Source organism: Solenopsis invicta, chromosome 5 (genome assembly GCF_016802725.1).
Source record: "Solenopsis invicta isolate M01_SB chromosome 5, UNIL_Sinv_3.0, whole genome shotgun sequence".
In the NCBI taxonomy this organism is placed as follows: Eukaryota; Metazoa; Arthropoda; class Insecta; order Hymenoptera; family Formicidae; genus Solenopsis; species Solenopsis invicta.
Genome location: NC_052668.1, coordinates 21,743,491 through 21,762,439, shown reverse-complemented (window position 1 = coordinate 21,762,439; position 18,949 = coordinate 21,743,491). Strand labels below are relative to the sequence as shown.

The 18,949-nt window shown below is 37.5% G+C and overlaps 1 protein-coding gene across 1 annotated transcript; it reads left to right on the top strand.

The window, feature by feature from the left end:
- The first annotated feature begins 387 nt into the window (after positions 1–387).
- Positions 388–18,748, top strand: LOC105195312. The gene is made up of 21 exons (XM_026133536.2): positions 388–1,007; positions 1,735–1,779; positions 2,944–6,005; positions 6,187–6,328; positions 6,411–6,584; positions 6,811–7,356; positions 7,433–8,339; positions 8,514–9,609; positions 9,841–10,131; positions 10,219–10,422; positions 10,505–10,660; positions 10,813–11,952; positions 12,032–12,393; positions 12,615–13,996; positions 14,328–14,512; positions 14,605–14,759; positions 14,995–16,169; positions 16,352–16,563; positions 16,775–17,788; positions 17,871–18,320; positions 18,460–18,748. Exons 1-21 carry the CDS (start codon positions 947–949, stop codon positions 18,544–18,546), a joined length of 12,846 nt encoding a protein of 4,281 aa, XP_025989321.2. The 5' UTR covers positions 388–946; the 3' UTR covers positions 18,547–18,748.
- The last annotated feature ends 201 nt before the right edge of the window (positions 18,749–18,949 follow it).

Here is an 18,949-nt window from a genome sequence, read left to right as displayed (position 1 = left end):
GGAATGGGCGATCAAATTCAGATTAATTTGTTTTCTCCGCGTGTTTTTACATTTCTCGAGCGGTTTATCTCAAGACCATTTTGTTGTATTGTGTTTTTCTTTTTGGAAACAATTTGCATGAAGAAGTGCATAATTGTAATTAAAAGTGCCGAAAGTATGGCTCCGCTGAAGGCCTTTTCTCTCCCTCCGTAAAGAAAAACAATAGTATTTATTTCCTTTCAATTAAGTTAACTAAAACAGGTTTTTAACAATTTGAAGCCGACGAGTTCCAGCGTGCGACACTCTTAACGCGCTCTTACGCACGAAGACGAAGCCTTCTTATAGGATTTCGTCGTAGTCAGCTATCTTATCGGACAGACGGAACCTCCGACCTCTGCGCAACACAGAAAGCATCGGGAGACCTTTAACATCCGATTCTCTCCCTCGTCGTTCGGCCATTCGTCGGTCAGTCAGCAACGGAAACACTTATTTAGCCGCACGCAGTGGACGCTGCACGCTCCTTCTCTCTCCACCTCCATCTTCGTCTCCAATCAAGCCGCCGATCCGCATCCCAGGTTTATCGCCCGGGTGGTTATCGCCGGATATTTTCGCTGCAAGAGATAAAGTTCAACCGTCGCGGCAAGATCTCCATAGATCGCATTTCCGTATAATTTAAGATCTCTCTCAGTGAAACTTTCAAGCATCGGAGGTGACGATAGAAGCCACGAGAACAAGAAATCGGGCAGAGTACAGTGATCGGTGCAAAGATCATTTATCGTGAAAGTTCTTTCTTCCGGTGGTGATTCTCCCGTGAAGATATACTGCCAGGATCGCATATCAGCGAATTTCTGGCGAAACAACAAGGCGAACTTCGACAGATGCACGTCGAGGAATGAGGACCAATCTGTGGTAGAAGCAATCTCGCAAATTCCGGAAGCGAATAAGGGTTGCTTGCCCCCCGGAAACCATGACTGCCAAGGCGATACTACTTCTTGCGCTTGCATGCGCGATAACTGCTGTGCAAGGAGGTAATTATCGATAATTTCCGGCGCTTATGTATTATGCTGTGTACATGTTTATTGCGACGTCCGGTGTTTCATTAATTTGCGCGTAATCGTTACTGAACGACGATGCCCTTTATGACTTCACCAAGGTTTTATTGGACTCGCATTGTAGGAAAATGCTCTCAAAGCGGTCAATGGAAAATGGAAAATGATCCAATTATATGTGTAAAATATTGAGTGACGCTTTACGTTAAAATTTAAATCAATAGAAAAGGAATTTGAATGTACATTATGATTTAATTTAGTTAAGAGCGCTTGAAAATGTATTTATAATTTTCTGTTCGAACAAACGATCCAATTTTAAAAAATTTTAATGAAATTTATTTATTGTTATCAAAATTTATTTATTAAAGTATTTAAAATTGTTTAATATAATATCGTCTAGCTTTGATCAAAGTGTTATTTTTCGAATATTGTAATTTAATGATTTACTTAAAGGAATATAGCGCTTAAAAATGTATTTTTGTTCTTCTCAAACAAATGATGCAATTTTAAAAGATAATAATCAAATTTATTTATTATCAAAATTTATTTATTAAAAAATTTAGGATTGTTTAATAATTTATATTATTTTATTTTTTTGAATAAAATTTAATACAAAAAAATAATTAATATAATGTAGCGTAAGAATAGATATGTGCCAGATGTTTAACATGTGTGTGACTTTTTTTTCGATTTTTTGTTTCCACAGAGATTGCCAAGGACCCATCGCAGTGCGGCCGAACAAAATGCAGGGGTAGGTAATATTTTTAAGCGGATACATTTCACACTGGCACAATTCGACACATTCAGCTATCGTATTTCCATGAGCTTGAGTTACAATCTCTGGAAGGTTGCTGTTTATCCCATGCGTATGAAAGGAGAAACGAAGATCCATTTCATTTTGCACCGACTCACAGTTTTTTTTTTTTTTTTTTTTGTAAAGTCGTTAACGTAGCATTTTTAAGCAACGCATTTTTACATTTTTTTTTTACGTGAATATTCATTTCAAAGAAAAATAATGTACTTTGCACTTTAGTATCCGCAAACCGATTATTTTACGCATCTAAACGTATAAATATTTTGTTAATTATATGAACATTGAAGCAAATTTTCTAATATAAATGATCTATTTTAAGTAATAAAATAGCATTGTAGATTAAATATTCAATAAATTAATTAATACATTATTATTTACATATTATTGATACCCGATATATTATTTATATTATAAAATTTATTATTTGTTATGACTGTAAAATGTTTGTGCTTTAAACCATATCTTTTTACAACTGCATCTGTCAATACTGTTTTTCTTAATAATTTCCTCGTAATTGCTTATCTTTGCAAGCATGCATTTTAAGAATAAATGTCAGAATCCTTCACCTCGATAGACGCACGTACTACGACATAATTCTTGCAATTCATTCACTTTATGCAATAAAAGGAAATAGAAATACATGTATACACATAGAAGGAAATGGTTATTAAGAAAACAGATTATTGATAAATGTGATTGCGCGCGCGTAGAAAGATATTTTTTGAAACACATTTTATTAATAATTTAATTATAGCAAACAATAAATAAATTAATTAATTAATTGTCTTTTAGAGATATTAATATTTATTTTTCTATAATATTTTTTTCTACATGTTTTAATTAACGTTATTACATTTCTATTAAGTTAATCAAATAAGAAGTATTTTATGCGTATTCTAAAGTAAAATAATCACGATACTAAAGTTTAAAAAATGACAATAAATAAAATTTCTCTCCATTTTTTACTTTTTTTCATAGAAAAATTAGTTTTATATTTAATTCAAGAAATTGTTATGTAATATATTGCGCATAAAGAAATGTATTCTATACAATTATTAATAATATTGCGGACACGATATTATTTATCAATATTCCTTTCAGTTCCGTCGGAAAGAAAATTCAAATATCACGAAGATGTTCACTATGTGTATAAGTATTCCGTGGATTTGAGTACGAATCTGGGTTATCATCAGGTGTCGTCTCGTCATTCAAAAAATGATTCAGCTCTGCACATTGACGCTACCCTGTCCGTACATTTCAACAATCCTTGCGAGGGTACTTTAAGAATTCTAAATGCCAGTATCAGCCACGATCGTAGTACGTACAATCCCGAGTTTCCGGATCGCGCTGGCTCCGAGTTCAAGGCCAGCCTCGAGCGTTACACACTGACGTTCACCTTTGACGATGGGCTGATCCATGAACTATGTCCGGATCGGCGTGAGCCGGTCTGGGCATTAAATATCAAACGGGGTGTTCTCTCGATGCTGCAGAACACCATGCGGCGTTTTGACGTGGATCATCGTGGTGACGAGGTAGATGTTTACGGTATCTGCGAAACCAATTATCACTTGTATGAGGCCAAGAAAACCAGTTTGATCGTCAAGAAAAGCAAATACCTGGCTGATTGTCAAAAAGGTCCCAAATACTTTTCCATCGTACAGTCGAATCCTTATCAAAGTCCGCGAAAACAACACCGAGAACATGGGTTATTCCATTCGCGCAGTGATTGCGAGATTACGATCGATCATAATGTCTATGAGAAAGTAGTCTGTGACGAGATGCGAATACTTCAACCGCTCTCCAATGGCAATGAAGCCGGCGCCAGAACGGACTCTCGGGCAATCCTTCAGCTGGTTCAAGAAACGACGGAGAGTTTCAGTCACGAATTCGAAGAGGATGAAGATAATGATGATGAGGAAAAAGATGAGGATAACTTCGTGCAAAGTGCATCTCGCATAAAAAGGACCACGTTGTTGTACGACCACGCGAAGACTTTGAAGACTATGCACGGCGAGTTGCGCACCTCCAGAGACTTACTAAAACATATGTGCAGGCTTGGGAGTACCGACGAGTTGCAGCAGAGATATTCTGAAATATTTACTAATTTCATCCAATCGGCTCGCTTCCTGGATTATCCCTCGTTGTCACAGCTATTCAACAGAGCTAACAGCATTTGCAAAAATGGAAAAAAGCACATTGTCGCAGCACTGCCATATTTAAACAGTAACGCTGCGGTAAAGGTGATGAATGATCTGATAATCAAGAAATACGTCAATGAGGCGACCATCAACGATTGGATCATTACTTTCGCTCTGTTTCCACAACCAGATCAGGAAACCATCAAGGCTCTTTCAAATCTACTGGATTTCCAGCATCAAATTCCTCACGTTCAGTTTATTCTTAGCTACTCTACGATCATTCATACGTACTGCAAAAACAACGATGCCGATTGCATTGATTTGGAGGAGGTAAACGTGCTTCTATCGCATCTTGAACAGAAAATTTCACAAGGTTGCGAACCGAGTTTTCACTCTTCTGATACAATAAAAGAAACGCTCGAAGCTTTGAAAGCAATTGGTAACATGGGACTTGAAACAAAAAGCTTGCGAAGAGAACTGAAGAAATGCATCGACGACACTGGAGGATTCTTACCTATGGAAGCTCGCATCGCAGCCGTCGATGCTTATCGTAGGCTGCCGTCCTGCGAAGAGACTCGGGATGAATTCTTCCTCGATTATTACCGTAATACAACGTTAGACACGGAGATCCGTATTGCCTCTTACTTACAGGTGATGCGTTGCCCCGATTACAACGTTATCAAGACTATTAAGCACACTCTTAAAGTAGAAGAAGTCAATCAAGTTGGTTCTTTCGTATGGAGTCATTTGACAAATCTTTACAACTCTGCCTCGCCTACTAGAGTCGAGATCCAAAGTCTGCTGACGGATCGGGACATTGGCAACAAGTTCAACAGCGACGTTAGAAAGTTCTCGCGTAATTACGAGAACTCCTTTTACTCCGAGGAGTACAATGTTGGCGTGAATTATCAAACGAATCTGATCTTCTCGCCGAAATCATATGTGCCACGATCGCTCACTTTCAATGTGACCGCCGATCTCCTCGGGCAATCTGTGAATCTATTTGAGATCACCGCACGAATGGAAGGCTTCGAATATTACGCGGAGAATCTCTTTGGACCGGATGGCATTTACAGAAACGAACGAATTTCGAATTATCTACAGAATTTTCTCAGACGTTTTAGATCGGCATCGGAGAATGAGAATTATTGGGATGGTGTGAAACGGTTACCGAATGTTATCGACAACAATTTCGATCATCCAAAATTAAGTCTCGGTTACAAGATATTTGGAAACGAATTATTATTTATGATGTTGGACGGTGACAAACAGGTGAGGACTGCACTGGCGAATTTCAATCCTGTGCAGAGAATAAATGAGTTTCTAGCTATGCAGGAGATTCTCTATGAGAAAACCGGGATGTTTTTGGATTCTTCTTATGTAGTACCAATGGGGTCCGGTCTGCCAATTCGTTTGGACCTTGCCGGTTCCGCGGCTTGCTACTTCAAGATATCAAAAATGCTTAACAATGCTCGATTTTCCGATAACCAATTTCAACTCACTGCTAACATCGCTTCCAGTATAAGTGTTGATATGATGAGCACAATGACGGTGGATGCTTTTTATAAATCCGCCGGACTCAAGCTACGAACAAACCTTTATTCTTCTGGAACAATGCAGCTTCATTTGAATCTGAACAGCACCCGTTTAGTGCACGTGAGTCTGGGTTTACCGAACCGCAAGATAGAATTGTTCTCATTAGTCTCGGATGTTGCTCTCGTCAAAAGCAACGGTGGCAATGTTCAAGAGAAACCATTGGGTATCTTGGTAGCCGATCAGAAGAATTCGCGATATCCTGTAATTGTGCCCCAGAATATTGTCAGCAACACTACCTGCAGCTGGGCCGCCTTAGATAGATTAATAGGCTTAAAAATGTGCACCGATTATCAATTTACAAACGTGACTAGGGATCCCGATGCGCCTTATTTCATTTTGAATGGTCTCACGCTTTTCAAAGTTTCCTTGATCAAAGCCGATCCAACCGCAAAAAATTACGTGTTGGAGTATAGCTGGAACAACACCGAGGTATAAAAAAATTCTAACAATTTTTTATTTAATATTTGCGTGTAATTTATTTGTAATAATAATTATGATAATTGAATAATGACGATATTTAATAAAAATTACAATAAAATCGTGATTCTTCGAATATTAAAACATGAAGAAATAAATATTTTTATGACTTTTTTAAACTTTTTTTTTTTAGAAATATAACACGCTTAAATTAATGTTCGACACACCTGGCTCACAGGTGAACAGGGAGATAAGTGCTGTTATCATTTTTGACATAATAAATAATAACGTTTCTGCTTTATTTCATTCGGCTGGTAATTCTCTAATTGCTAAAGGTTAGTGTTTTCTAAATAAATATCTAATTTTCTAAAATAATGAATTGAGGAAGATATTATCATAACATCTATATGTTTTCAGGTGCATATAAACGTACCGAAGATGAGATTTTTATGGATATAGGTTTTGATATTAATGGCACGAAGCACTTAGACGCCAGTCTGGGTTACTCAAGAAAGAAATTCAATCATGGTTATACTTATTATCCTACAGCTCATTTAACTATCAACAATGAACGAGTTGCTGCTCTTTCAGGTATTTCGTTGTATAAGATTTTATTAAATATTAAGCAATTAAAATTGTACACTTATCTAATTTTTTCAAATGTTTTTTTTTTAAATAATCTAATTTTTTCTTTATCATCTTTACATTTTTAAAAATTATAAAATTTTAATTTGCATAATAACATGTAATAATATACTACAATTACATATATTATAAAAAAATTTAGAGAAAATATTTAAATAATTGGAATTGCTAGGTGCCGTTAGAAATGCACAGAAGAACAATATCTCCCAGTTCGACATAGATATGACCTTCCAAACGAAGCGAGTCTGGAGCAAATTGGTTGGTTATATCGTCAGACGTAACAACAGTCTGGCCGGCGATTTTCAGCTGGACTATCAGTTGCAACGTATGCCGAAGAAAGAGACTCTTCACTTGGAGGTTTCGCTGTCCAATCGCTCATCGAAGACGCTAACGCATAAGGCCGCCGAAATAAAATTGCATTCTAGCGCTTATCCGCAACTTAACAATGTAATAAGCGCCTGGTATCAACAAGCGCTCGGTCACTTGGAACTTCATGCCGAAGTGAATTCCAATCCGCATCTTAAGGATGACCGACACAAACTTACGGCGCAACTTATTGTCTCCTATTCGAAGATGTACTTCCAGAATCAAGGCACAAAGGTATCTGCACTGGTATCCATCACCAAACCAATCCAAAATTTGGACCTCAGGATGGGAGTCAATCACCATGTCGTTGGACCCGAATCGAAGACTAATTTGCTCATAAAATACGCTCCAGGTAAGATGAAAAGTCCACATATATAAACAAAATCTTTTCGGCTATAAGAAAAATTCTAGAGATTCTATATTTACAGGCAAGGAGATTAGTTTGTTCGTTAACATCATTATGCCGCGTGGTTTGTTATTCTCTTTGGAAGGTCACACGAACCTGACAATTCCGAACTTTAACTCGATGCTGATCAATGCGCGCATCAATGAACGTTCGCGAAATGAATACGACCTAGATTTCTCCGGAACATGGTTCAGCGGTCACAACATGACTGCGCGTGGCGCTTATACAGATCGATCCGTAGCTGTTATTGTTAATCATCATTTGAAGATGATCGTTAAATCGCCGAGCTTAGTCAGTCCGATTTTGTTTAATTGCCATTTGTATCAGAATCATAGCGATTTCAAAGTCAGTCTATACGCCGAGCAGTTGGACTATGATAAGTACGCCTTTGTACTGAACCACACGGCTTTATCACCAACCAGCTTGATGTCTTACGTGGAAGCGAGATATCGCGGTAACATGTACTCGGCGATGACGCACGTCGACACCATGCGAGAAATTCGCGTAGAGCTACATCTGGACAAATGGCGGGACGTGCATCTGACCCTGAGCGGAATCAACAAAGAAAATCAGAAGGAGTTTGCGGCAGAAATCAAGTGGGACGCTAATAGAGATCCTGCCTTAAAGTTTGGCACGATGTTGCAGCTGAACAGAATGTATCTGATGAATGCAACTTCTCCTGGAATCAAGCGAAGTGCGATGATAACGTTGACCTATCCGGGTCGATTGGTAACAGGTTCTTGTGACTTGATTGTACGCAGTCCACATATTTATCTAGTGGATGTTATCCTGGACTGGGGTATGGAGAATGCGATTAAGGCGTCGATCGGCGCCGACTACGTCGTGCATTCGGAAATGATAACGGTCAAGTTGGAATCGCAATTATTGACGCCTTTTGAAAACTGGAAGAAGACTGCTTTAAATGCAAAGTAAACATGGTTATAATATATGAATTATTTTATATACGCATCAATAAAATATTCAAAAACTGTTGCATTAAGAATAAATAAAAATGTAATAAAATCAATAATAATAATAAAAATAATCATTGTTTTTAACAATAATGAAATAATGTAAAAAATATTCCAATCTTTTGCCTTCAGATATCTGCAACTGTCAAACGAGATCCTAGCCAGTAGCAGCGCTCATTGGAAGGACTCTCAGCATGTGTTGGCGGAGTTTCATGCTAAAGCGAGTGAGCACAAGGATCTGAACGAATGGGCAGCAAACTGCGGCTTAATCAGCACCGTTCACTCCAACTCATGGATAACCGTAAATGTTACCCATAAATTACGCTCGCAAACGGTAGACACACATTTGTTGATTAAATACAATCCTGACAAGACAATCGACGCGCGTAGTATCTGGCATTTAGACAAGCAATCGGACGATGTGTTCAATCTGACCGGAAATATGCATTTGCATTCACCCTTGATAAATTACCAGAAGAGTGAACTTAAATGCCAACTGCGCCTCATGACCAACTGGAAATTCTTTGGTGCGGCCAATTTTGATCTGGATAAACGCAAATACACCGGTCAATTGATTGGCGATCTCGTACACTGGAAGGAGTCCAAGGTAGAATTTAATGTTACTACGCCGCTAGAGAAGTTTGCCTTTGTTCGTGGCAGATTCGGCATGTCGGAAAGTAATCATCATGTGGTGGCGGAAATCGTCACCCCAAGTGGTCCTATAGGCGTTGAGGGATTGTGCCAAATTTTTACTGCTATTCATGACTTCAACGTCAAATTCATGCTGGCGACGCCTCTCGAAGTGCTGCAAAAGGCGCTGGTGGTGGCCAAGCTGAATAGGCGCGAGGCCGACTTTAGGATCGCCTACAATAACATCACGGCTGGCTTTCTCGGCACTTGGCACTATCATAATATCACCGATTTCGATTACAGCTACATAGTGTTCACGCCTCTCGACGGTCTGCAAGAATGCGGCGTGATCACAAGGCTGATCGTAACGCACACGGAGCCGGCGCATATGTTGAGCGTAGATACAGAATTCACGGTAACATTGGCGAAGCTTAAACTCGGCATTAAGGCTAAGGGTGGACCAAAACCACCGCCTGTTAAAATACCACTAAAACCGGGGATTATAAGTTCCACCGAATCGTTAGAAGAGGAAGAAGAGTATGAAGAGGAGGAGGACATGGAAGAGGACGATGGTCTCTATTGGCGAGGAGAAGTGCAGGCAATTTTAACAATTTTAATTTTAACAATTTATGAAAATAAAAACTTGCAACAATCTTATTTTAAGAACTTAAAATTTAAATTAAATACTATTAATTATATAAAAATTTTAATATTAATTTACGATTAAATCGAGAGAAATTAACATTAATTAATTTTAACTTAGAATATATATTTATTCTCTTAAAATATACTTTTAATTAAATGCATGAATACATTTGTTTATTTGTAGATATCGGCCGCAGTAGTGGCAGATATATCAGCTGAGTTGGATATCGATACTGAAGATGATACTTATAAAATATTAGGCATATTACAATTTCCACCCGAAAAAATCGTCATAGACGACAACTTTTTCATGGAAGATATGTTTCATATAAAGAATGATCTACATATTGATCTAACGTTTAGCAATATTAGAGAAATAACAGCGCTAAACGCATTTGTCGTCGATATGGAAAATCTCAACTACCTCATGGACATGAATGTAAACGTCAGAACAAAAGCTAATAAATGGTTCGAGGTAATCTTTTCAATTTAGTATTATTTTGATTTTTTATAACTAATAAAGTGGAAAAAAAATTTATTAAGCGCATAAAATTTTACGCAGACTGGATTTCGCGGCAATTATACGCATCGAGGTAATGGGAAAACTCGAAAGATACATTTTGTGAAATTCGACATAAAGACACCTTTAGAATTTCTCAAAGACATTCGTACTGACGCAATCGTAGCGTTTGAGGGCAATATGCACAGGAGTACACTTATGATTCGTGGAAATCAATTGATCTTGGATGCACACGGAAGTATAAAGGTGACTCTTGCATGATTTTTAAAATTTATAAATAAGTATTTGCAAACATCAAAATAAAAAATTTTACTTTTTTTTCGAATAGGTGGAGCAGGCTTTGTTCGACGGAATGATTTCGATGGCGATCGATTCGCCTGTTATAAAAATACCTAAAACCATGATTGCCGCAAAAAAGGATTTCACCGGAGATAGAAAGCAAATTAACTTTAATGCAAAAATGGAAAAACCTGTATCTAAACATGTAAATTATCAATATTTATTTGTAATTTGTAATTAAAATACAAATATAATAATTATTTTTTATTTATTTTATAGTTGATTTGATTTTTATAAAGATTAAACTAATACTAATTAAATAGAATTAAATTAAAATCTAAGCTGTTACTTTTTCAGATATCTTTTGAATCTGGTTGGCAAGTAGACGACCATCTTGTAAAAGCTTCCGCGAAACTGCAAAGCTGGATAAAAGCTCTAGAATTTTTGGAGACTGACATTCTCTATAGCAACGCGATTCTCATAAATAATACTGCCAAATTAAATGTACACGTGACGCATCTCGGCAATCGAGAGTATCAGTTGACTGGAAACTTAAACAACGGCAAGATCGATGGCGATCTATACACGCCACTGTCGGAGAAACCTCATTTTCAGTTTCACGGTGACTTAAGACAGGTCAACGAATCCATCTATGATGTCAGAGGAGAGTTGAAAGACGAGCTACAAGCGAAATCTTACGATCTCAGCTCTATCATCTTTATGCAAGATAATACTATCAATTCAGTGGATGTGAAAGCAGAACCGAAAAGCGCGAACACCAATCGATTGATTTTGAGACTGAAGAGAAAGAGATATGGTCTTCTATTAGATGTTGATGGTGGTTTATTCAACAGTAGCCTCGATGCAGAGGTAATCAACCATTTGAATTGGCACGTGAGAGCACGCACAGATATCCAGAAGACTAATGTAGAAGTAGATACCTATAAGCTGAACACTTTTATGAGCGTGCAAACAAATGGCAACATTACTTTATATATTCGTGCTGAGACACCCTGGAACGACAGCAGAATCCTGATGGTGAAAGGCAACATGACGTTAACCAATTTGAGTGGCGATGTCCGGCTGGATCAACGATTGAACGACGATCGATGTCACGGAAGCATGCAATGGAAGTTGATCTACATGGAGGATATGCTTGTAAAACTGATCACAGGATACGATACTACGGACCTAGGTAAGAAGGAGTTGTCCACTCAAATGTTTTACAAGAATCCCGGCCGGTTATTCAGGAACATCGACGCGGGCTTCGGTCTCGATATTGATCGAAAGGCGTGGGAATTTGAAACAAACGCGACCATTGGTTTTCGCAATCAGCAAAACATCGATGCGGTGTTCATCATAAAGTTGCCGCCCCCGAATAAGGATGATCATCGATTCCTGATCAGCTATCACACTAATAAAGAGATGCAGGATATTTCTTATGTAGTGGGCTACAATACCGTGCTGTCGAAGAGTAATTACGCTTCCGACGGATCGGTTTGTATATTTTTAATATTAATAGGCAATGAAATTAATCCACAAATATTGCACAAACTTATAATAAGTTAAATTTCAGATTCGAATGGCTACGCGCGACATTAATGGACATTTCCGGCTGACTTGGGGATTATCGTCTATGGCATCTCTCAACAATCTTTTCAATATAACTTTTGATAAGAAAGAGATCATGTTCAAATATTCTCTATTTACGCCTTTAATCCCGCAAGAAGAAACGGTCGTGCTTTTCTTCAACTACAACGCTAATTCCGATAAACAAAATTTGATTAACGCCGATCTTTATTACCCCTCAAGACGGCAGATTGGTACTGCAAGGATATCTTATGAAAGTCTGATTAATGTCAATGGAACTGTTAACACTACGATACCTATGGAACATTTTACATATGTTGGCTGTAATTTTATCGTACTTACCACTCTGTAAGTGAATTTATTATGTGATAAGCAAAATTACAAAAAAAGAAATTAATTTTATCACATAATATTTAAAAATCAAAACTTGTTCATTAATATCAATTATCCTCTTTTAAGAATTTTATTTGTCACAAAAATTTTGCGACATAAAGAAAATATCATTTATATAATTTTTAAGAATGTTTCTTTTATTTTCGTAATGTCTTAACTTCTTTTTTTATATGCAGGAAACAGAATAAAAGATTTGTCGAATTCTTTTGGCCCAACAATACGGCTTTGTTGAACTCCGATTACAATTATCATAGCGAACGATTGGATTCGAATCTAGAAGGCGTTTTGCACGTAGAAGTTCCTTTGCAAGCTCGTCACATTGGTATTTTGAACTACGGCTATAAAAAACGTCCGCAAGTTATTACTGGCCATTCGACCTTAATGTACAATAACCAAAAGGTGCTGGACGCTCAATATAACTCAAAGAGTGAGTCCCGAGCTGGTTTCGACAAGGATAGTATTCAGATCACAGTGGAGAACATTTACAAGCCCATAGGCATTGTCTACGTGAATCAGTTCGAATACAGTGCTGGAAACGAGGGTACGAACTATCCTACTGTGGAGTTCAAACAGGTTAACATCTACCGACTGGACAACAGCTCGGCGTTCAACATCGCTGGCGAGTCCAGAATCCGGACTACCCATACCGGCCAAAATATCCACTTCAAAGCGATGCATTTAAACAAGACGGTTCAGTTGAAGACAGACTATCAGATTTTGTCCGGCGAGTTTGATCAGAACACTTGGCTAAGTCTAGCTGAGGATGCCTGGGTATCATATCACGTGAACATTCTGAACAAGACTACTGAGGACGTGGACAATCAATTTCTTATCCTCAGTATCTCTTACCCGCGACGAAACTTCACCCTAGGCGGCTCCTACAGGATTGCCAATAATGAGATGAACTCCGAAGCGAATTTACAATGGGAACGTGACGACGAGAAGTTGAGGAGTATTGGCGCGGCTTTTGATTGGATGAATATCACTGATACGTCACTGGAGATTGAACAACAAGCTATACTGAGTTTTTATCATCCGACCTTCAAGAAGAACGTTACGTTAAAAGGTGTATTAATGAAAAAAGATTACAGAGATCTGCTAAATGTCGCTTTCACAGCGGATTATTCCAATAATGAGGATAAATTATTGACGTTGTCCGCGTTGCTCAGGGACGAGAGCGACGAATTGAACAAAAAGTATTTTTATAAGATAGCCGGCAAGCACATTAGTACTAAATTGGATCTCGATATTGAAGGATTTGTTCATAGAGAAGGATACGTGCTGCTCGAAACCGTGAATCACGCTCAATACACACGCGGTTACATGCCGAGTGAAACTGGAGAACTTATTGGTCGAATTGACCGAAAATCAAGGGAAATAATCTATCGACGAGTGAACAATGACGCTATTAAATATTTCGCGATTGGCTATTATCCTTCATCTTCTCGATACATCATAAATGGTAGCGTTATCAATACACCGGAACTTAATGCAACTGGCATTTTCTTCTTGGACACGGATGAGGAACTCACTTGGATGATGGTGAATTACACACCCGGTAAATATTACAACATAAAAACTTTCAAGAAAATTAGTAATCTGTCAAAACAAAATATTAAAAATTGTTAAGATTAAAATTGATACTAAATATATTGAAAAAATTGGAAAATTTAAACTATTTTTAATCCAATATGTGTTTTTTGTTTGAATTTATTTTATAAAAAGTTTACGAGCATTTAAAATAAATTTTATGGATTTTTTTTTTATTGCTTCTGTTCTCGGTGTGGTAAGATATTTAAAAAATTAAATTGATAGAATTTTGTCTTCAACTTTTCTTTGATTTTTTAGCTTGATTTATTTTTTTATTTTCAATATTTTCCATTTTATAGATGCGACAGTGAGTTTAAGAATGCACGGCAACATTCCGGATGCTCGAAACGCCATATTTAATATTTGGAGAACCTACGATGACGACTTAAAAATTTCAGATGTTTCTTTCTATTTAAAATTGAATCACTCAAGGCTCGTTACTTCAACTTTACGATGGCGGCCTGAACTTAAAAACGATATTTTTGTAAGACAAATTCATTGAAGACATTCGTTTAATTTAATTATTTATAATTTCAATTTATAATAATAACAGTAATTATCTCATGATTTTGATAGATCACTGTAAAAACGACTTTTAACGACATGTCCGAAAGCGTGGATAAAGATATTGAATATTGGAAGCATTATGTAAAGAACGAAGTAAGAAGTATTATCTTGGATGTGTGGGAGAATGCTCAAGAGGATATCTCGGAATTCCTTGACGATTGGAAGTAAGTAAACTAAAACTAAAAATATTTTATATTTAATACTTATATTATCAGATATATCAGAAAAATATTAATAAAAACAATTGATATAAATAAAATAATGTTATATAATACAATGAAAAAGTATTAAAATATGTGGTAAATATATTATTATTTTTATTATTTAATATTATATAATGTGATGAATTTATATAAAATGTTACGTATATTTTTAATTTTTTTTCTCTGTTCTTTTTAGTGATTTAAAAATTCTCGAGCATGATTTTGAAGATCTTAAAATATATTTGAACGATTCCTACAATGCAAATGATTTTTACATCAAAGATATCGTTGGTTTCGGTATATACGTCATTGATGAATTATCTCTGCGACATCATATTGAATCCCTTCCTAATATCTTCAATGAAATCTGGGAAATAATGGGCGAGTCTGGCCAAGCTCTACGAAATTCGTTGGTTTGGTTGATTGAGACCATCAAGAATGCTTACAATAAGTTATCCGAGATTACAGCTGCTGTGCTGAGAGGCGATTCATTGTCGCAGGTAGCGAGTACAATCGAGAACTTGATCGAAAAGTACGACATATTCATCAAAGACCTGCATGTGTCTTTCATCAAATATATTGAAAATCTCTGGGACACAATTTTCTCATCTATCTCAGACCAATGGTATAGCTTTTTGAAGTTAGTGGAACCTCTATTTATTCGCTTTGTCCATTATGTCGAGACGCTCGTCTGGAAGGCAAGCAAGGAGATGCTGGACTTCTTGTACGACCGTAAGCAAGAGCTCATCGCGTCGCCGTATTTCGATCGCTTCACTAATTTTACCCATGACATCGATAAGGTCTACCGCGATATCAAGGCGAATGATATAGTGACAAATGTGCACAAATATTCAGGGTTGATGATACAGTTTGTAAAGGAGCGCTACTTCGCCTTCGTGCCATTCGGCAAGGAGCTCAAAGATGTCGTGGATGAGATCGTGTTGGAATTGAAAGAGCTCAGGAAACTGCCATCAATTAACTACGCCATGGAGAAGTTTGAACAACTGTATAACAGAATTGGCTATTTCTGCGACTACTTCGAGGTCAAGCTCAAAATAGAGAGTTTCATCCGGTTAGTGCACTCCAAGATGATGGACATTAGTCAAACAGCGCTGGAAGCTGAGAGCCGCTACAGGGAAGCTAAAACCATGTTCATCTTCGATCCTAATGAGGGCTTGATGTGCTTGGAGCAGAAATTACCCATGTCTTGGCACGCCTTCAATCAGACGCCCGAGATCCATGAGATACCGGAGATCAGAGCGATCGCGAATGTTAGGACGTACTTCGTCATCTCGAACACTACTTTCTGGAGTCTTTACTATCAGTACAAGCCATACTCGGAGTTATCGAATTGGTTACCGCCATTTAAAGGTTTGTTTTATAGCCACGGAAGTTCAACAATATTAAAGTTTAGATATAATGTTAAATCAATAAAATTTTAATCACATGAATCTCCGTGAAAAAACGCCACTTCCTTTTTGCTATTTTCATATGCTACGTACATACGTGTGCTACAAAAGATTATTTTTAACAAACGATTCTTACCGTTTTAGCGCAAGCCATGATTATTGGCTCTCAACATTACATTACCTTCGATGGACATTACTTTGACTTTGCTGGAACTTGTACCTATTTGTTAGCAAAGGATTTCGTACACGACACTTTCGCAGTTTTGGTGAAATATGATCAACAAGCCGAGGAAGTTACCCACAAGATTATTGTGCTAATAGGAAACAACGCTATTGAGTTGGATCTCTTTAACGATGTCAGTATTTAATATTTTAATTTATTTTATTGCATGCTAAAAATTAAATCGTTTCAATTAGTTTAAAACTAATTTGAAACATAATTTGCCATAATACATAGAAAATAGCAATATAAAATCTATGAAGTTTATTATTACATTTAATAGCATAATTTATTATTTTAATAATAATACAAAATATTAATTACATCAAATGCTATATGTTATCTAGACGATGAAGCTAATCTCTCAGAAATCAGCGGACGTCACGAGCAATCTGCAGCTGCCAATTGAATTGGATAACAGCACATATGTTTATCAAGTGGAGAACGTGGTGATGGTAGAGCGCAAAAACAACCAATTCCGACTGGAGTGTAACCTTAAGTTTAATCTGTGCACCTTGGAATTATCAGGCTGGTATTATGGGAAGACGGCTGGTCTACTCGGCACGATGAGCAATGAGCAATTTGACGACACTCTAGGATCAAACAAGTTGATTCTTAAGGACACTGGCAGCTTTGCTCATAGCTGGTCCATCGACGAGAACTGTGTCGACACAACGAACTACATCAGTAGGACTGAACAAGAAGACGACACAATATACACGCTCTGCGACGAACTGTTCGTGAATAAAAGCTCAGAATTTGGAGTCTGTTTTAGCGTAATCGATCCAACCAAGTACGTTGATATGTGCCTGAGTAGCCTCACTGAAACCGAGGTGTGCACGGTGGCGATGTCATACATGCAAATGTGCATGTTCCGCGACACTTATCTACGAATACCCGATCGGTGTACCACGTGTGCCATGATAAATGGCAGTCAAGTGTCCGAGGGTCATTTCGAGCGGCTGGAGGGCGATAAAGTGCCACGATCGGCCGATGTGGTGTTCATCGTTGAGGCGAAGAGCTGTAATCGCGACATGAAGCTAAACCTCAGCATGGAGTTGCTGATCACGCAACTCAGTAAGGAGTTGGACGATCAAGGTCTCACGGGTAACCGATGGTCCCTAGTAGCGTTCGGTGGCGACGGAGTGTATGATAGACCAAGAAGTATAGTCCTCGATGGACAGGTCTTCACGAAGAATGTGCCACGCTTTGTTGATTACTTTGATTATGTGCCGATCGGCAGCGGTAGCCAAGATATCTTCGAAGCAATCGGTTTTGCTTCGCGGCTCGTCTTCAGGGCTGGTGTGTCGAAGACCTTCATATTAATACCGTGTTCGCATTGCGAACCGGAAAACCAGACGGTAATCTTAACTCTAAGTTTCATGAGATTTAAGTAATTCTTGAATTATTTAATAATTTCCTCTGATTAATCTTTCACCTTAGCTGGAGTATTCCGTATTACACCAAGTACTACTGGAGCACGACATCACTCTGCACATACTGATGGACGGCGATTTTGAGTTCGAGAAGGAGAAGATCAGTAAGATTTTCTATGGTTTAGACGCGGCCAAATCATACACGAAGAAAGATTCCCGTGTCTTGATCGGTGACGTCGATTTAAGAAGGCAGGCTAAGCTCTCAAAGAACGTGCTAAGCTACTGCACGCCGCTGTCCCTGGAGACGAATGGCACGATATTCAGCGGAAACAAGTTACGTCTTGAGAAATCTGCCTCGATCAAAAAGTTCGCGAGTGTTTTCTCTAAGAGAATCGCTCTCACAGCCGAGCCGAATAAATGCCAATTCTGCGAGTGCACTGCCGACAATAACGGCGTCACGCAGATGGAATGCATGCCATGTATATACCCGACGCCCGTGCATGTGGATTACGTGAGCGTATGTATCATACACGATCTAGAAATATCGAACAAAAAATGTTTGAAAAAATTAAAAAAACCCAAGATATTCTTACGATATATCATGCAGCCATCTGCAATTATCTAGTATATGTTTAATTGAACTATCTCTTTTGCAGGAAACTTTTGAACTCAACGAGTCGCTCTCGATGATGCCACAGTTAGATGATGTAGATTACGGCCAAATCGATATAGAGAACGACTGAAATATAATTAAGGAAACGCCGCACAGTTAGATAATACTAGATGTTAAATAACTCGCTGGTATTAGCCGTATTTATTTATACCTTATAATATAGGTAATATACCTACCTCCCTTTCCAATCCAAAATTTATTTTACAATAAATTGGAATATGAACCTGGTTTATATTAAGAATATCCATTAAAAATATATTTAAAAAAATGAATTTGCACAGTTCTGTGTGCATTATTTCTAAATAACAATTAGAAATTTGATGCCAAATAGATCTTATATTTCATATTCTACGATCACAATTCTTTTACATATAACAATTAAAAAATATGGCTTATGGCAAATCATATTTTAATATGTTGTAAAATATGTTAAAATAAAGCATATGCTATAAAATGAAATATAATATCATGAT

What these genes read in the sequence shown, in the direction of transcription:
- LOC105195312 (XM_026133536.2), top strand. Translation starts at nt 947, where the DNA reads ATGACTGCCAAGGCGATACTACTTCTTGCGCTTGCATGCGCGATAACT. An exon ending in TAATTCTCTAATTGCTAAAG is followed by an intron (nt 6,329 to 6,410) that starts GTTAGTGTTTTC and finishes ATATGTTTTCAG; the next exon opens with GTGCATATAAACGTACCGAA. An exon ending in GATGGTGAATTACACACCCG is followed by an intron (nt 13,997 to 14,327) that starts GTAAATATTACA and finishes TCCATTTTATAG; the next exon opens with ATGCGACAGTGAGTTTAAGA.